This window comes from Nematostella vectensis, chromosome 10 (assembly GCF_932526225.1).
Source record: "Nematostella vectensis chromosome 10, jaNemVect1.1, whole genome shotgun sequence".
Lineage (NCBI taxonomy): Eukaryota > Metazoa > Cnidaria > Anthozoa > Actiniaria > Edwardsiidae > Nematostella > Nematostella vectensis.
In genome coordinates, this window is record NC_064043.1 from 14,107,355 (window position 1) to 14,126,561 (window position 19,207).

At 42.1% G+C, this 19,207-nt stretch overlaps 1 protein-coding gene across 1 annotated transcript in view; it reads right to left on the bottom strand.

Moving 5' to 3' along the window:
- Positions 1-3,143: 3,143 nt before the first annotated feature.
- The window catches only part of LOC5517716 (heat shock protein 75 kDa, mitochondrial), a 36,410-nt gene continuing 20,346 nt past the window's right edge, over positions 3,144-19,207 (bottom strand). The window contains exon 14 of the mRNA XM_032362302.2: positions 3,144-3,975. Coding sequence (XP_032218193.2) covers positions 3,850-3,975 — 126 coding nt within the window. The 3' untranslated portion in view covers positions 3,144-3,849. The remainder of the gene's footprint in view (positions 3,976-19,207) is intronic.

A 19,207-nucleotide genomic window follows, 5' to 3' on the forward strand; every position in this document is an offset into this window, starting at 1 on the left:
GGTCATAAAACACATGAAAGTTTTTTACTAAATTTTGTTCCTCGTATTATCAGATTATTTTGTTATAATTCGCACATTATTCATTTGTGGGTTTTATGCATCATATAGAATCTTTTAGGTTGAATAACTCAGGCTAGAATATAATATAGTGTAGGGAAAGTGACTATCAGACTTATGTAAATATTGACGTACATAAACGCGACCCATTATCGCCCCATAAAAGGATATGTCCTTCATATCCTCTTATAAAGTCTATAAAGGACTGCGCCCGACACGAGATAGGATCACCCAAAACCAACCCAAAAGTACCCCAAAGAATCGTATTGCACATTAGCAAAAGGTAAGCCAGCTACTGATAAAGGCTAAAACCTAGCGTTGTTAAAAGTTAAATAACTTCTATTCTATTCTTCTATTCAGCACTATTGGCACTAGCACTTTAGTTCTCAGGACATGGCATTGTTTATACGATTGCTAAGGAAGGGATCATTTGATATCAGACGGGAGGGTTACATATGCTCTTTCTTTTTTCTTATTTTGAGGCCATCAGCTTGCTCTGCTTTTTGAGTATAACTTTTTTGATTTTTAAAAGTATTTTTATGTCGCTGTCCTTTTTTTTTTTTTGCTTTGTTGACTTGTTAAACATATAGCGCTCGGTCTGCGAAAATACAAAAAGCACCAAATTTTCTCATTTAAATCACCAAACATATATAAAACTGCAAAGGCACCGAATTTGTCACGTAAATCTTTAGTTCTGATGAGTAATAAACACTGTGCTCACACTTCAAAATCATTCTCAATTCATTTTCATTAAAATCATTTTTGAAAAACTGATCAATTACTTGTATTTTACTTGATAAGCACCTCAATCGTCTAATGCCACACTCCCTTTCCTTTCTAAATTATCCATAATTATAATATGAAATATGAAAATAAAAGAAATAGTGCGCAATTAAATGAATCTGGATCAAAATCTCTCCCCCCCTATGTAGCCCAATTTTCATATCGTCATGAAATATAAAAGAGAGATATAAAAGATTTATATCTTTTTGTTGTTGTCAGTGCCCAACAAAATCTTTTTTGTTATATTCTATAGATCCCAAGTATTTTAGAATTTATCAAGTTAAACAATTTGCTGAGCCTGCTAAGTTTGTTCAGCACTTCGATGAAGATAACGCATGCGCAAATTCTAGTTTTGGCGCTCGCACTCCTTGCCACGCTGCTATTGGAGGCCAGTGAACCAATCAGAATTAAGAGGTGGGAAAAGAAGTACAAAACGTACGAGAGGACTGGCACTAGGATCAGTTATCACTTGTGCGGGGACCACATCTACCACGCATTTATGCAGGTGTGCTTTCAGAGCAAAAGTGAGTAAATAAGGGGGGTAGGGTAAGTGGGTGGCTTATATGACGTAACTGACAAAGGGCTAACTGCGTACTCGATCAGATTTGTTATTAATATTTCTTATCCCCCCTCGTACAAATTATGCAAAAGATATATCCTTTAACATATTTACAGTTTGGTGAAGTAAGCTTATTAGTGCGAAAAACGATCTGATAGCCGAATTCGTTGTTGCGCAATCGCCGAGAAATCAAATCCATTTCTTGTCTGGGAATAATAGGGCGTAGTCAATCATACCACCGAGGCCAATCAATTCCCTCGCTGTGTGCAGACAAATGGTTTACGACGCGACAGTGAAAACATGAAAGCCATCGATTGGTTAAGACGGTGGATTGACTACGCGCTTTTACCAAACGAGACAATAGTCCAGTCATTCTAGTGTTTAACCTAAAAGTAATTGCGACACAAGTAATTTTAAATTCTTAAATGACAGCCTAGTATGTCCTTATTAACTTCCTAAAAGTTCTCCAAAGTTCTCGTGGGGGAACATCTCAAAATTTGTCAATAAACAATTTCTTTTGGCGGCATTTTTTGAATCTTTTGTTATTCGTGAGCGCACTGGCAGAGCGATCTCGTCGAGAGTACGTTCGCGGAGGGTTAAAGTGTCATGGATAACAATAGAATACAAGATGGCCGACAAAAGAAATTGTTTATTGTCAAATTTCGAGGTGTTCCCCCACGAGAACTTTGTTTAGAATTTCTTTTCTTATCATTTAACAGTGAAATTGTTATAGATATATAATATACAAAAAAATTACTCATTTCCTAAAAAGTCTGGCTGTCACTCAAAGTTCTAATTACACGTTCATTGCGTTTCATTTTAAGGAAAACGAGCAGTCGAGATGATACCCGAAGATGCAAAGACATTCCTGGCTTCCCAGCATGCCATGCGAGCTAGGCGGCACTCTTCTCGGCCTAACATTGTGGAAGAGTGCTGCGTGGAAGGTTGTGTTTACGAGGAGATACAAGAGTACTGCTGGTGATTACGTTACCCTTCAGTGCGAGACCATGGCCAGTATACTTCATGTAGGGTTAAAAATTCAGTGCCAGATGATGGATAGAGGGCAGGGGCTATACAGTGGGACCTCGGTTTAACAAAGTTTTTGGTATAACGACTAATTTCCTTCTTTCAGCCCGGCTAAAATTACATTAAAACGTATGAAGCCTCGATATAACGAGCAGATTTCCCCAGTCCCTGGGCTCTTCGCTAAATCGAGGTTCTACTCATGTACGTCTATTTTAAATAAGCTTGCGCAGACATCTTGTGTGGTAACGCGCAGTGCTTCATGGGTAAAACATAATTACGCACAAACATAAATAAATGGTCTTACGCTTTAAAATAGCGGAAGTCTTCGTCTTGGCGCGAGAATAAAACGAGCGGCACGCGGGGAACATAATAACCACCGCCCCAAATAAATGGATCCGCCGCAGAGAGATTATAAGAAATTAAATAAAAGACGCAGTAGCACAACCGCCCTAGGACCCAGTCTGTCTCGCCGCCGTTCTGGACTCGTCACGCGTCGCCTAGCGCGACAAATGGTGGAAGAAAGGCTAGTGGTCCTGATATTCACATTGCAAAAGGACCTGGCACCAGATCGTCCAAAAATGAAGGAGTGGCAGCGTGCTTTTAGAAGCCAACAAGGGAATAGAATTCCCGAACGGAAGCATCGCTTTCTCATCATTATCAATTCCTGAATAATATAAACATCCAAACAACAGATCATTTTGACCACCAATAAATTGCATTATGGGAAGGGCTGGTCGGCCCATAACAAGTGATGATGTCAGCAATTGGCATCAACACATGCGTTTTATTCATTCCTCGTCTGCCTTGTGGTTACGTTATGGTGTCTCACTTCGAGGCCAGTAGAACACTAGACCCTCTATCTCATTTCCGCAAACAATCGTTCGACAAGTCGGAAATTTCGGATGGCGCAGTCATAAAATATCGTTATAAAATCGTGATATATCAACTCCTCGGTTGTCGTAGTCGGCGTTACTATTGAATAGGGGCCTTGAGGTAAGAGATCACGTGACTTTTTGGGTGCCAAACTAGCGCGCGCTCAGGCTTTTAGCGGCAAAATAACAGCAACAAAATGCAACCTTTTCAGCGTTTACGAAAAAAGCCATAATTCTTTTAAGAAAATGTTTAATTTCATTCAAAGATTTTAATTATTTGTCGTTCTCCGGTGTGACAGGCGCAGTCATATTCAAATGACTATTTGGGTATGAATTTGCCACCCAGAAGGGCCACGTGATCTCTTAAAGAAAGTCCCCAATTGAAATTCCGATTCTTTAGTTGCTTCAACGGTCACTAAAAGTACTTCTCCGCCTCATATTGTTTCTCTACTACACCAAGCAAACAAGTGAAGTATGTGTTTCATATAAAGCGTCATTTAAGTGTCTTGCGCTTTTTAATTGGTGGGTCGCGGGCTTTCTTTTGATTGCTGATTAATCTATGGGCCGCCTGTGGTGACGCCATGATTCTAAGGCTTTTACGAGGAGGGTGTTGAGTCTGCCGACCATCGCGCGTGGATCCTCCATCAGGCCGGCTGCTATCAGAGCATTATCGTACATCTGAAACATGAAAAACTATCATCGCATTGTGGTACATCTGAGACACGGCATACTATCATCAGTGCATTATCGTACATCTGAGACACGGCACACTATCATTGCATTATCGTACATCTGAGACAGGGCACACTATCATCAGCGCATTATCGTACATCTGAGACACGGCACACTATCATCAGCGCATTATCGTACATCTGAGACACGGCACACTATCATCATTGCATTATCGTACATCTGAAACACGACACACTATCAGTGCATTATCGTACATCTGAGACACGGCACACTATCATCATTGCATTATCGTACATCTGAAACACGGCACACTATCATTGCAATATCGTACATCTGAAACACGGCACACTATCAGCACATTATCGTACATCTGAGACACGGCACACTATCATCAGCGCATTATCGTACATCTGAAACACGGCACACTATCAGCGCATTATCGTACATCTGAAACACGACACACTATCAGCGCATTATCGTACATCTGAAACACGGCACACTATCAGCGCATTATCGTACATCTAAAACACGGCACACTATCATTGCATTATCGTACATCTGAAACACGACACACTATCATCAGTGCATTATCGTACATCTGAAACACGACACACTATCATCAGTGCATTATCGTACATCTGAAACACGACACACTATCAGCGCATTATCGTACATCTGAAACACGGCACACTATCATCAGCGCATTATCGTACATCGAAAACACGGCACACTATCATCAGCGCATTATCGTACATCTGAAACACGGCACACTATCATTGCATTATCGTACATCTGAAACACGACACACTATCATTGCATTATCGTACATCTGAAACACGGCACACTATCAGCGCATTATCGTACATCTGAGACACGGCATACTATCATCAGCGCATTATCGTACATCTGAAACATAAAACACTATCATTGCATTATCGTACATCTGAGACACGGCACACTATCATTGCATTATCGTACATCTGAAACACGGCATACTATCAGTGCATTATCGTACATCTGAGACACGGCACACTATCATCAGCGCATTATCGTACATCTGAAACATAAAACACTATCATTGCATTATCGTACATCTGAGACACGGCACACTATCAGCGCATTATCGTACATCTAAAACACGGCACACTATCATCAGTGCATTATCGTAAATCTGAAACATAAAACACTATCATTGCATTATCGTACATCTGAGACACGGCACACTATCAGCGCATTATCGTACATCTGAGACACGGCACACTATCAGTGCATTATCGTACATCTGAAACATAAAACACTATCATTGCATTATCGTACATCTGAGACACGGCACACTATCATTGCATTATCGTACATCTGAGACACGGCACACTATCATCAGCGCATTATCGTACATCTGAAACACGGCACACTATCATCAGCGCATTATCGTACATCTGAAACATAAAACACTATCATTGCATTATCGTACATCTGAGACACGGCACACTATCAGCGCATTATCGTACATCTAAAACACGGCACACTATCATCAGTGCATTATCGTACATCTGAAACACGGCACACTATCATCAGCGCATTATCGTACATCTGAAACATGGCACACTATCATTGCATTATCGTACATCTGAGACACGGAACACTATCATTGCATTATCGTACATCTGAGACACGGCACACTATCAGCGCATTATCGTACATCTTAAACACGGCACACTATCATCAGCGCATTATCGTACATCTGAAACACGGCACACTATCATCAGCGCATTATCGTACATCTGAGACACGGCACACTATCATCAGTGCATTATCGTACATCTGAAACACGGCACACTATCATCAGCGCATTATCGTACATCTGAAACACGGCACACTATCATCAGCGCATTATCGTACATCTGGAACATGGCACACTATCATTGCATTATCGTACATCTGAAACACGACACACTATCATCAGTGCATTATCGTACATCTGAAACACGACACACTATCAGTGCATTATCGTACATCTGAAACACGGCACACTATCATTGCATTATCGTACATCTGAAACACGGCACACTATCATCAGCGCATTATCGTACATCTGAAACATGGCACACTATCATTGCATTATCGTACATCTGAAACACGACACACTATCATCAGCGCATTATCGTACATCTGAAACACGGCACACTATCGTTGCATTATCGTACATCTGAGACACGGCACACTATCAGTGCATTATCGTACATCTGAAACACGGCACACTATCGTTGCATTATCGTACATCTGAAACACGACACACTATCATTGCATTATCGTACATCTGAAACACGACACACTATCATCAGTGCATTATCGTACATCTGAAACACGACACACTATCAGCGCATTATCGTACATCTGAAACACGGCACACTATCATCAGCGCATTATCGTACATCTGAAACACGGCACACTATCATCAGCGCATTATCGTACATCTGAAACACGGCACACTATCATTGCATTATCGTACATCTAAAACACGGCACACTATCATCAGCGCATTATCGTACATCTGAAACACGGCACACTATCATTGCATTATCGTACATCTGAAACACGACACACTATCATTGCGTTATCGTACATCTGAAACACGGCACACTATCAGCGCATTATCGTACATCTGAGACACGGCATACTATCATCAGCGCATTATCGTACATCTGAAACATAAAACACTATCATTGCATTATCGTACATCTGAGACACGGCACACTATCATTGCATTATCGTACATCTGAAACACGGCATACTATCAGTGCATTATCGTACATCTGAGACACGGCACACTATCATCAGCGCATTATCGTACATCTGAAACATAAAACACTATCATTGCATTATCGTACATCTGAGACACGGCACACTATCAGCGCATTATCGTACATCTAAAACACGGCACACTATCATCAGTGCATTATCGTACATCTGAGACACGGCACACTATCATCAGTGCATTATCGTACATCTGAAACATAAAACACTATCATTGCATTATCGTACATCTGAGACACGGCACACTATCATCAGCGCATTATCGTACATCTGAAACATAAAACACTATCATTGCATTATCGTACATCTGAGACACGGCACACTATCATTGCATTATCGTACATCTGAGACACGGCACACTATCAGTGCATTATCGTACATCTGAAACACGGCACACTATCATCAGCGCATTATCGTACATCTGAAACACGACACACGATCATCAGTGCATTATCGTACATCTGAAACACGGCACACTATCATCAGCGCATTATCGTACATCTGAAACATGGCACACTATCATCAGCGCATTATCGTACATCTGGAACACGGCACACTATCATCAGTGCATTATCGTACATCTGAAACACGGCACACTATCATCAGCGCATTATCGTACATCTGAAACATAAAACACTATCATTGCATTATCGTACATCTGAGACACGGCACACTATCATCAGCGCATTATCGTACATCTGAAACACGGCACACTATCATCAGCGCATTATCGTACATCTGAAACATAAAACACTATCATTGCATTATCGTACATCTGAGACACGGCACACTATCAGCGCATTATCGTACATCTAAAACACGGCACACTATCATCAGCGCATTATCGTACATCTGAAACACGGCACACTATCAGTGCATTATCGTACATCTTAAACACGGCACACTATCATCAGCGCATTATCGTACATCTGAAACACGGCACACTATCATCAGCGCATTATCGTACATCTGAAACATGGCACACTATCATTGCATTATCGTACATCTGAGACACGGCACACTATCATCAGCGCATTATCGTACATCTGAAACACGACACACTATCAGTGCATTATCGTACATCTGAAACACGGCACACTATCATTGCATTATCGTACATCTGAGACACGGCACACTATCATCAGTGCATTATCGTACATCTGAAACACGGCACACTATCGTTGCAGTATCGTACATCTGAAACACGACACACTATCATCAGCGCATTATCGTACATCTGAAACACGGCACACTATCATCAGCGCATTATCGTACATCTGAGACACGGCACACTATCATCAGTGCATTATCGTACATCTGAAACACGGCACACTATCATCAGCGCATTATCGTACATCTGAAACACGGCACACTATCATCAGCGCATTATCGTACATCTGGAACATGGCACACTATCATTGCATTATCGTACATCTGAAACACGACACACTATCAGTGCATTATCGTACATCTGAAACACGGCACACTATCATCAGTGCATTATCGTACATCTGAAACACGACACACTATCGGTGCATTATCGTACATCTGAAACACGGCACACTATCATTGCATTATCGTACATCTTAGACACGACACACTATCATCAGCGCAATATCGTACATCTGAAACATGGCACACTATCATTGCATTATCGTACATCTGAAACACGACACACTATCATCAGCGCATTATCGTACATCTGAAACACGGCACACTATCGTTGCATTATCGTATATCTGAGACACGGCACACTATCAGTGCATTATCGTACATCTGAAACACGGCACACTATCGTTGCATTATCGTACATCTGAAACACGGCACACTATCGTTGCATTATCGTACATCTGAAACACGGCACACTATCATTGCATTATCGTACATCTGAAACACGGCACACTATCAGCGCATTATCGTACATCTGAAACACGACACACTATCATTGCATTATCGTACATCTGAAACACGGCACACTATCATCAGCGCATTATCGTACATCTGAAACACGACACACTATCATCAGTGCATTATCGTACATCTGAAACACGGCACACTATCATCAGTGCATTATCGTACATCTGAAACACGGCACACTATCAGTGCATTATCGTACATCTGAAACACGGCACACTATCATCAGCGCATTATCGTACATCTGAAACACGACACACTATCAGCGCATTATCGTACATCTGAAACACGGCACACTATCAGCGCATTATCGTACATCTAAAACACGGCACACTATCGTTGCATTATCGTACATCTGAAACACGGCACACTATCAGTGCATTATTGTACATCTGAAACACGACACACTATCATCAGTGCATTATCGTACATCTGAAACACGACACACTATCAGTGCATTATCGTACATCTGAGACACGGCACACTATCAGTGCATTATCGTACATCTGAGACACGACACACTATCATTGCATTATCGTACATCTGAAACACGGCACACTATCATCAGTGCATTATCGTACATCTGAAACACGGCACACTATCATTGCATTGTTGTACATCTGAAACACGACACACTATCATCAGTGCATTATCGTACATCTGAAACACGACACACTATCATCAGTGCATTATCGTACATCTGAAACACGACACACTATCATCAGTGCATTATCGTACATCTGAAACACGACACACTATCAGTGCATTATCGTACATCTGAAACACGGCACACTATCAGTGCATTATCGTACATCTGAAACACGGCACACTATCATTGCATTATCGTACATCTGAAACACGGCACACTATCAGCGCATTATCGTACATCTGAAACACGGCACACTATCATCAGCGCATTATCGTACATCTAAAACACGACACACTATCATCAGCGCATTATCGTACATCTGAGACACGGCACACTATCATTGCATTATCGTACATCTGAAACACGGCACACTATCAGTGCATTATCGTACATCTGAAACACGACACACTATCATCAGTGCATTATCGTACATCTGAAACACGGCACACTATCATCAGTGCATTATCGTACATCTGAGACACGGCACACTATCATTGCATTATCGTACATCTGAAACACGGCACACTATCTGTGCATTATCGTACATCTGAAACAAGGCACAATATCATCGCATTATCGTACATCTGAAACACGGCACACTATCATCATTGCATTATCGTACATCTGAAACACGACACACTATCAGTGCATTATCGTACATCTGAGACACGACACACTATCATCAGTGCATTATCGTACATCTGAAACACGACACACTATCAGCGCATTATCGTACATCTGAAACACGGCACACTATCAGTGCATTATCGTACATCTGAGACACGGCACACTATCATCAGTGCATTATCGTACATCTGAAACACGGCACACTATCATCAGCGCATTATCGTACATCTGAAACACGGCACACTATCATCAGTGCATTATCGTACATCTGAAACACGACACACTATCAGCGCATTATCGTACATCTGAAACACGACACACTATCAGCGCATTATCGTACATCTGAAACACGGCACACTATCAGTGCATTATCGTACATCTGAAACACGGCACACTATCATCAGCGCATTATCGTACATCTGAGACACGACACACTATCAGCGCATTATCGTACATCTGAAACACGGCACACTATCAGCGCATTATCGTACATCTAAAACACGGCACACTATCAGTGCATTATCGTACATCTGAAACACGGCACACTATCAGTGCATTATCGTACATCTGAGACACGACACACTATCATCAGCGCATTATCGTACATCTGAGACATGAAACAGTATCATCAGCGCATTATCGTACATCTGAGACACGGCACACTATCATCAGTGCATTATCGTACATCTGAAACACGGCACACTATCATCAGCGCATTATCGTACATCTGAAACACGGCACACTATCAGTGCATTATCGTACATCTGAGACACGGCACACTATCATCAGCGCATTATCGTACATCTGAGACATGAAACAGTATCATCAGCGCATTATCGTACATCTGAGACACGGCACACTATCATCAGTGCATTATCGTACATCTGAAACACGGCACACTATCATCATCGCATTATCGTACATCTGAGACACGGCACACTATCATCGCATTATCGTACATCTGAAACACGGCACACTATCATCATTGCATTATCGTACATCTGAAACACGACACACTATCATCAGTGCATTATCGTACATCTGAAACACGGCACACTATCATCAGTGCATTATCGTACATCTGAAACACGGCACACTATCAGTGCATTATCGTACATCTGAAACACGGCACACTATCATCAGCGCATTATCGTACATCTGAAACACGACACACTATCAGCGCATTATCGTACATCTGAAACACGGCACACTATCAGCGCATTATCGTACATCTAAAACACGGCACACTATCGTTGCATTATCGTACATCTGAAACACGGCACACTATCAGTGCATTATTGTACATCTGAAACACGACACACTATCATCAGTGCATTATCGTACATCTGAAACACGACACACTATCAGTGCATTATCGTACATCTGAGACACGGCACACTATCAGTGCATTATCGTACATCTGAGACACGACACACTATCATTGCATTATCGTACATCTGAAACACGGCACACTATCATCAGTGCATTATCGTACATCTGAAACACGGCACACTATCATTGCATTGTTGTACATCTGAAACACGACACACTATCATCAGTGCATTATCGTACATCTGAAACACGACACACTATCATCAGTGCATTATCGTACATCTGAAACACGACACACTATCATCAGTGCATTATCGTACATCTGAAACACGACACACTATCAGTGCATTATCGTACATCTGAAACACGGCACACTATCAGTGCATTATCGTACATCTGAAACACGGCACACTATCATTGCATTATCGTACATCTGAAACACGGCACACTATCAGCGCATTATCGTACATCTGAAACACGGCACACTATCATCAGCGCATTATCGTACATCTAAAACACGACACACTATCATCAGCGCATTATCGTACATCTGAGACACGGCACACTATCATTGCATTATCGTACATCTGAAACACGGCACACTATCAGTGCATTATCGTACATCTGAAACACGACACACTATCATCAGTGCATTATCGTACATCTGAAACACGGCACACTATCATCAGTGCATTATCGTACATCTGAGACACGGCACACTATCATTGCATTATCGTACATCTGAAACACGGCACACTATCTGTGCATTATCGTACATCTGAAACAAGGCACAATATCATCGCATTATCGTACATCTGAAACACGGCACACTATCATCATTGCATTATCGTACATCTGAAACACGACACACTATCAGTGCATTATCGTACATCTGAGACACGACACACTATCATCAGTGCATTATCGTACATCTGAAACACGACACACTATCAGCGCATTATCGTACATCTGAAACACGGCACACTATCAGTGCATTATCGTACATCTGAGACACGGCACACTATCATCAGTGCATTATCGTACATCTGAAACACGGCACACTATCATCAGCGCATTATCGTACATCTGAAACACGGCACACTATCATCAGTGCATTATCGTACATCTGAAACACGACACACTATCAGCGCATTATCGTACATCTGAAACACGACACACTATCAGCGCATTATCGTACATCTGAAACACGGCACACTATCAGTGCATTATCGTACATCTGAAACACGGCACACTATCATCAGCGCATTATCGTACATCTGAGACACGACACACTATCAGCGCATTATCGTACATCTGAAACACGGCACACTATCAGCGCATTATCGTACATCTAAAACACGGCACACTATCAGTGCATTATCGTACATCTGAAACACGGCACACTATCAGTGCATTATCGTACATCTGAGACACGACACACTATCATCAGCGCATTATCGTACATCTGAGACATGAAACAGTATCATCAGCGCATTATCGTACATCTGAGACACGGCACACTATCATCAGTGCATTATCGTACATCTGAAACACGGCACACTATCATCAGCGCATTATCGTACATCTGAAACACGGCACACTATCAGTGCATTATCGTACATCTGAGACACGGCACACTATCATCAGCGCATTATCGTACATCTGAGACATGAAACAGTATCATCAGCGCATTATCGTACATCTGAGACACGGCACACTATCATCAGTGCATTATCGTACATCTGAAACACGGCACACTATCATCATCGCATTATCGTACATCTGAGACACGGCACACTATCATCGCATTATCGTACATCTGAAACACGGCACACTATCATCATTGCATTATCGTACATCTGAAACACGGCACACTATCATCATTGCATTATCGTACATCTGAAACACGGCACACTATCATCATTGCATTATCGTACATCTGAAACACGGCACACTATCATCATTGCATTATCGTACATCTGAAACACGGCACACTATCATCACCACATTATCGTACATCTGAAACACGGCACACTATCATTGCATTATCGTACATCTGAAACACGGCACACTATCATCATTGCATTATCGTACATCTGAAACACGGCACACTATCATCATTGCATTATCGTACATCTGAAACACGGCACACTATCATCATTGCATTATCGTACATCTGAAACACGGCACACTATCAGTGCATTATCGTACATCTGAAACACGGCACACTATCATCAGCGCATTATCGTACATCTGAAACACGGCACACTATCATCAGCGCATTATCGTACATCTGAGACACGGCACACTATCATCAGCGCATTATCGTACATCTGAGACACGACACACTATCATCAGCGCATTATCGTACATCTGAAACACGGCACACTATCTGTGCATTATCGTACATCTGAAACACGGCACACTATCATCAGCGCATTATCGTACATCTGAAACACGGCACACTATCAGCGCATTATCGTACATCTGAAACACGGCACACTATCAGCGCATTATCGTACATCTGAGACACGACACACTATCATCAGTGCATTATCGTACATCTGAAACACGGCACACTATCATCAGCGCATTATCGTACATCTGAGACACGGCACACTATCATCAGCGCATTATCGTACATCTGAGACACGACACACTATCAGTGCATTATCGTACATCTGAAACACGGCACACTATCATCAGCGCATTATCGTACATCTGAAACACGGCACACTATCATCAGCGCATTATCGTACATCTGAAACACGGCACACTATCAGTGCATTATCGTACATCTAAAACACGGCACACTATCATCAGTGCATTATCGTACATCTGAAACACGGCACACTATCATCGCATTATCGTACATCTGAGACACGGCACACTATCATCAGCGCATTATCGTACATCTGAGACACGGCACACTATCTGTGCATTATCGTACATCTGAGACACGACACACTATCAGTGCATTATCGTACATCTGAAACACGGCACACTATCATCAGCGCATTATCGTACATCTGAAACACGGCACACTATCATCAGCGCATTATCGTACATCTGAGACACGGCACACTATCATCAGTGCATTATCGTACATCTGAAACACGGCACACTATCATCAGCGCATTATCGTACATCTGAAACACGGCACACTATCAGTGCATTATCGTACATCTGAGACACGGCACACTATCATCAGCGCATTATCGTACATCTGAGACATGAAACAGTATCATCAGCGCATTATCGTACATCTGAGACACGGCACACTATCATCAGTGCATTATCGTACATCTGAAACACGGCACACTATCATCATCGCATTATCGTACATCTGAGACACGGCACACTATCATCGCATTATCGTACATCTGAAACACGGCACACTATCATCATTGCATTATCGTACATCTGAAACACGGCACACTATCATCATTGCATTATCGTACATCTGAAACACGGCACACTATCATCATTGCATTATCGTACATCTGAAACACGGCACACTATCATCATTGCATTATCGTACATCTGAAACACGGCACACTATCATCAGCACATTATCGTACATCTGAAACACGGCACACTATCATTGCATTATCGTACATCTGAAACACGACACACTATCATCATTGCATTATCGTACATCTGAAACACGGCACACTATCATTGCATTATCGTACATCTGAAACACGGCACACTATCATCATCGCATTATCGTACATCTAAGACACGGCACACTATCATCGCATTATCGTACATCTGAAACACGGCACACTATCATCATTGCATTATCGTACATCTGAAACACGGCACACTATCATCATTGCATTATCGTACATCTGAAACACGGCACACTATCATCATTGCATTATCGTACATCTGAAACACGGCACACTATCATCATTGCATTATCGTACATCTGAAACACGGCACACTATCATCATTGCATTATCGTACATCTGAAACACGGCACACTATCAGTGCATTATCGTACATCTGAAACACGGCACACTATCATCAGCGCATTATCGTACATCTGAAACACGGCACACTATCATCAGCGCATTATCGTACATCTGAGACACGGCACACTATCATCAGCGCATTATCGTACATCTGAGACACGACACACTATCATCAGCGCATTATCGTACATCTGAAACACGGCACACTATCTGTGCATTATCGTACATCTGAAACACGGCACACTATCATCAGCGCATTATCGTACATCTGAAACACGGCACACTATCAGCGCATTATCGTACATCTGAAACACGGCACACTATCAGCGCATTATCGTACATCTGAGACACGACACACTATCATCAGTGCATTATCGTACATCTGAAACACGGCACACTATCATCAGCGCATTATCGTACATCTGAGACACGGCACACTATCATCAGCGCATTATCGTACATCTGAGACACGACACACTATCAGTGCATTATCGTACATCTGAAACACGGCACACTATCATCAGCGCATTATCGTACATCTGAAACACGGCACACTATCATCAGCGCATTATCGTACATCTGAAACACGGCACACTATCAGTGCATTATCGTACATCTAAAACACGGCACACTATCATCAGTGCATTATCGTACATCTGAAACACGGCACACTATCATCGCATTATCGTACATCTGAGACACGGCACACTATCATCAGCGCATTATCGTACATCTGAGACACGGCACACTATCTGTGCATTATCGTACATCTGAGACACGACACACTATCATTGCATTATCGTACATCTGAGACATGAAACACTATCATCAGTGCATTATCGTACATCTGAAACATGAAACACTATCATCAGTGCATTATCGTACATCTGAAACACGGCACACTATCATCAGTGCATTATCGTACATCTGAAACACGGCACACTATCAGCGCATTATCGTACATCTGAGACACGACACACTATCATCAGTGCATTATCGTACATCTGAAACATGAAACACTATCATCGCATTGTGGTACATCTGAGACACGGCACACTATCAGTGCATTATCGTACATCTGAGACACGACACACTATCATCAGTGCATTATCGTACATCTGAAACACGACACACTATCAGCGCATTATCGTACATCTGAGACACGACACACTATCATCAGTGCATTATCGTACATCTGAAACACGGCACACTATCATTGCATTATCGTACATCTGAAACACGACACACTATCAGTGCATTATCGTACATCTGAAACACGGCACACTATCATCAGCGCATTATCGTACATCTGAAACACGGCACACTATCATCAGCGCATTATCGTACATCTAAAACACGGCACACTATCATCAGTGCATTATCGTACATCTGAAACACGGCACACTATCATCGCATTATCGTACATCTGAGACACGGCACACTATCATCAGCGCATTATCGTACATCTGAGACACGGCACACTATCTGTGCATTATCGTACATCTGAGACACGACACACTATCATTGCATTATCGTACATCTGAGACATGAAACACTATCATCAGTGCATTATCGTACATCTGAAACATGAAACACTATCATCAGTGCATTATCGTACATCTGAAACACGGCACACTATCATCAGTGCATTATCGTACATCTGAAACATGAAACACTATCATCGCATTGTGGTACATCTGAGACACGGCACACTATCAGTGCATTATCGTACATCTGAGACACGACACACTATCATCAGTGCATTATCGTACATCTGAAACACGACACACTATCAGCGCATTATCGTACATCTGAGACACGACACACTATCATCAGTGCATTATCGTACATCTGAAACACGACACACTATCAGCGCATTATCGTACATCTGAAACACGGCACACTATCAGTGCATTATCGTACATCTGAGACACGGCACACTATCATCAGCGCATTATCGTACATCTGAAACACGGCACACTATCATCAGTGCATTATCGTACATCTGAAACACGACACACTATCAGCGCATTATCGTACATCTGAAACACGACACCATATCAGCGCATTATCGTACATCTGAAACACGGCACACTATCAGTGCATTATCGTACATCTGAAACACGGCACACTATCATCAGCGCATTATCGTACATCTGAAACACGGCACACTATCATCAGCGCATTATCGTACATCTGAAACACGGCACACTATCAGTGCATTATCGTACATCTAAAACACGGCACACTATCATCAGTGCATTATCGTACATCTGAAACACGGCACACTATCATCGCATTATCGTACATCTGAGACACGGCACACTATCATCAGCGCATTATCGTACATCTGAGACACGGCACACTATCTGTGCATTATCGTACATCTGAGACACGACACACTATCAGTGCATTATCGTACATCTGAAACACGGCACACTATCATCAGCGCATTATCGTACATCTGAAACACGGCACACTATCATCAGCGCATTATCGTACATCTGAGACACGGCACACTATCATCAGTGCATTATCGTACATCTGAAACACGGCACACTATCATCAGCGCATTATCGTACATCTGAAACACGGCACACTATCAGTGCATTATCGTACATCTGAGACACGGCACACTATCATCAGCGCATTATCGTACATCTGAGACATGAAACAGTATCATCAGCGCATTATCGTACATCTGAGACACGGCACACTATCATCAGTGCATTATCGTACATCTGAAACACGGCACACTATCATCATCGCATTATCGTACATCTGAGACACGGCACACTATCATCGCATTATCGTACATCTGAAACACGGCACACTATCATCATTGCATTATCGTACATCTGAAACACGGCACACTATCATCATTGCATTATCGTACATCTGAAACACGGCACACTATCATCATTGCATTATCGTACATCTGAAACACGGCACACTATCATCATTGCATTATCGTACATCTGAAACACGGCACACTATCATCAGCACATTATCGTACATCTGAAACACGGCACACTATCATTGCATTATCGTACATCTGAAACACGACACACTATCATCATTGCATTATCGTACATCTGAAACACGGCACACTATCATTGCATTATCGTACATCTGAAACACGGCACACTATCATCATCGCATTATCGTACATCTGAGACACGGCACACTATCATCGCATTATCGTACATCTGAAACACGGCACACTATCATCATTGCATTATCGTACATCTGAAACACGGCACACTATCATCATTGCATTATCGTACATCTGAAACACGGCACACTATCATCATTGCATTATCGTACATCTGAAACACGGCACACTATCATCATTGCATTATCGTACATCTGAAACACGGCACACTATCATCATTGCATTATCGTACATCTGAAACACGGCACACTATCAGTGCATTATCGTACATCTGAAACACGGCACACTATCATCAGCGCATTATCGTACATCTGAAACACGGCACACTATCATCAGCGCATTATCGTACATCTGAGACACGGCACACTATCATCAGCGCATTATCGTACATCTGAGACACGACACACTATCATCAGCGCATTATCGTACATCTGAAACACGGCACACTATCTGTGCATTATCGTACATCTGAAACACGGCACACTATCATCAGCGCATTATCGTACATCTGAAACACGGCACACTATCAGCGCATTATCGTACATCTGAAACACGGCACACTATCAGCGCATTATCGTACATCTGAGACACGACACACTATCATCAGTGCATTATCGTACATCTGAAACACGGCACACTATCATCAGCGCATTATCGTACATCTGAGACACGGCACACTATCATCAGCGCATTATCGTACATCTGAGACACGACACACTATCAGTG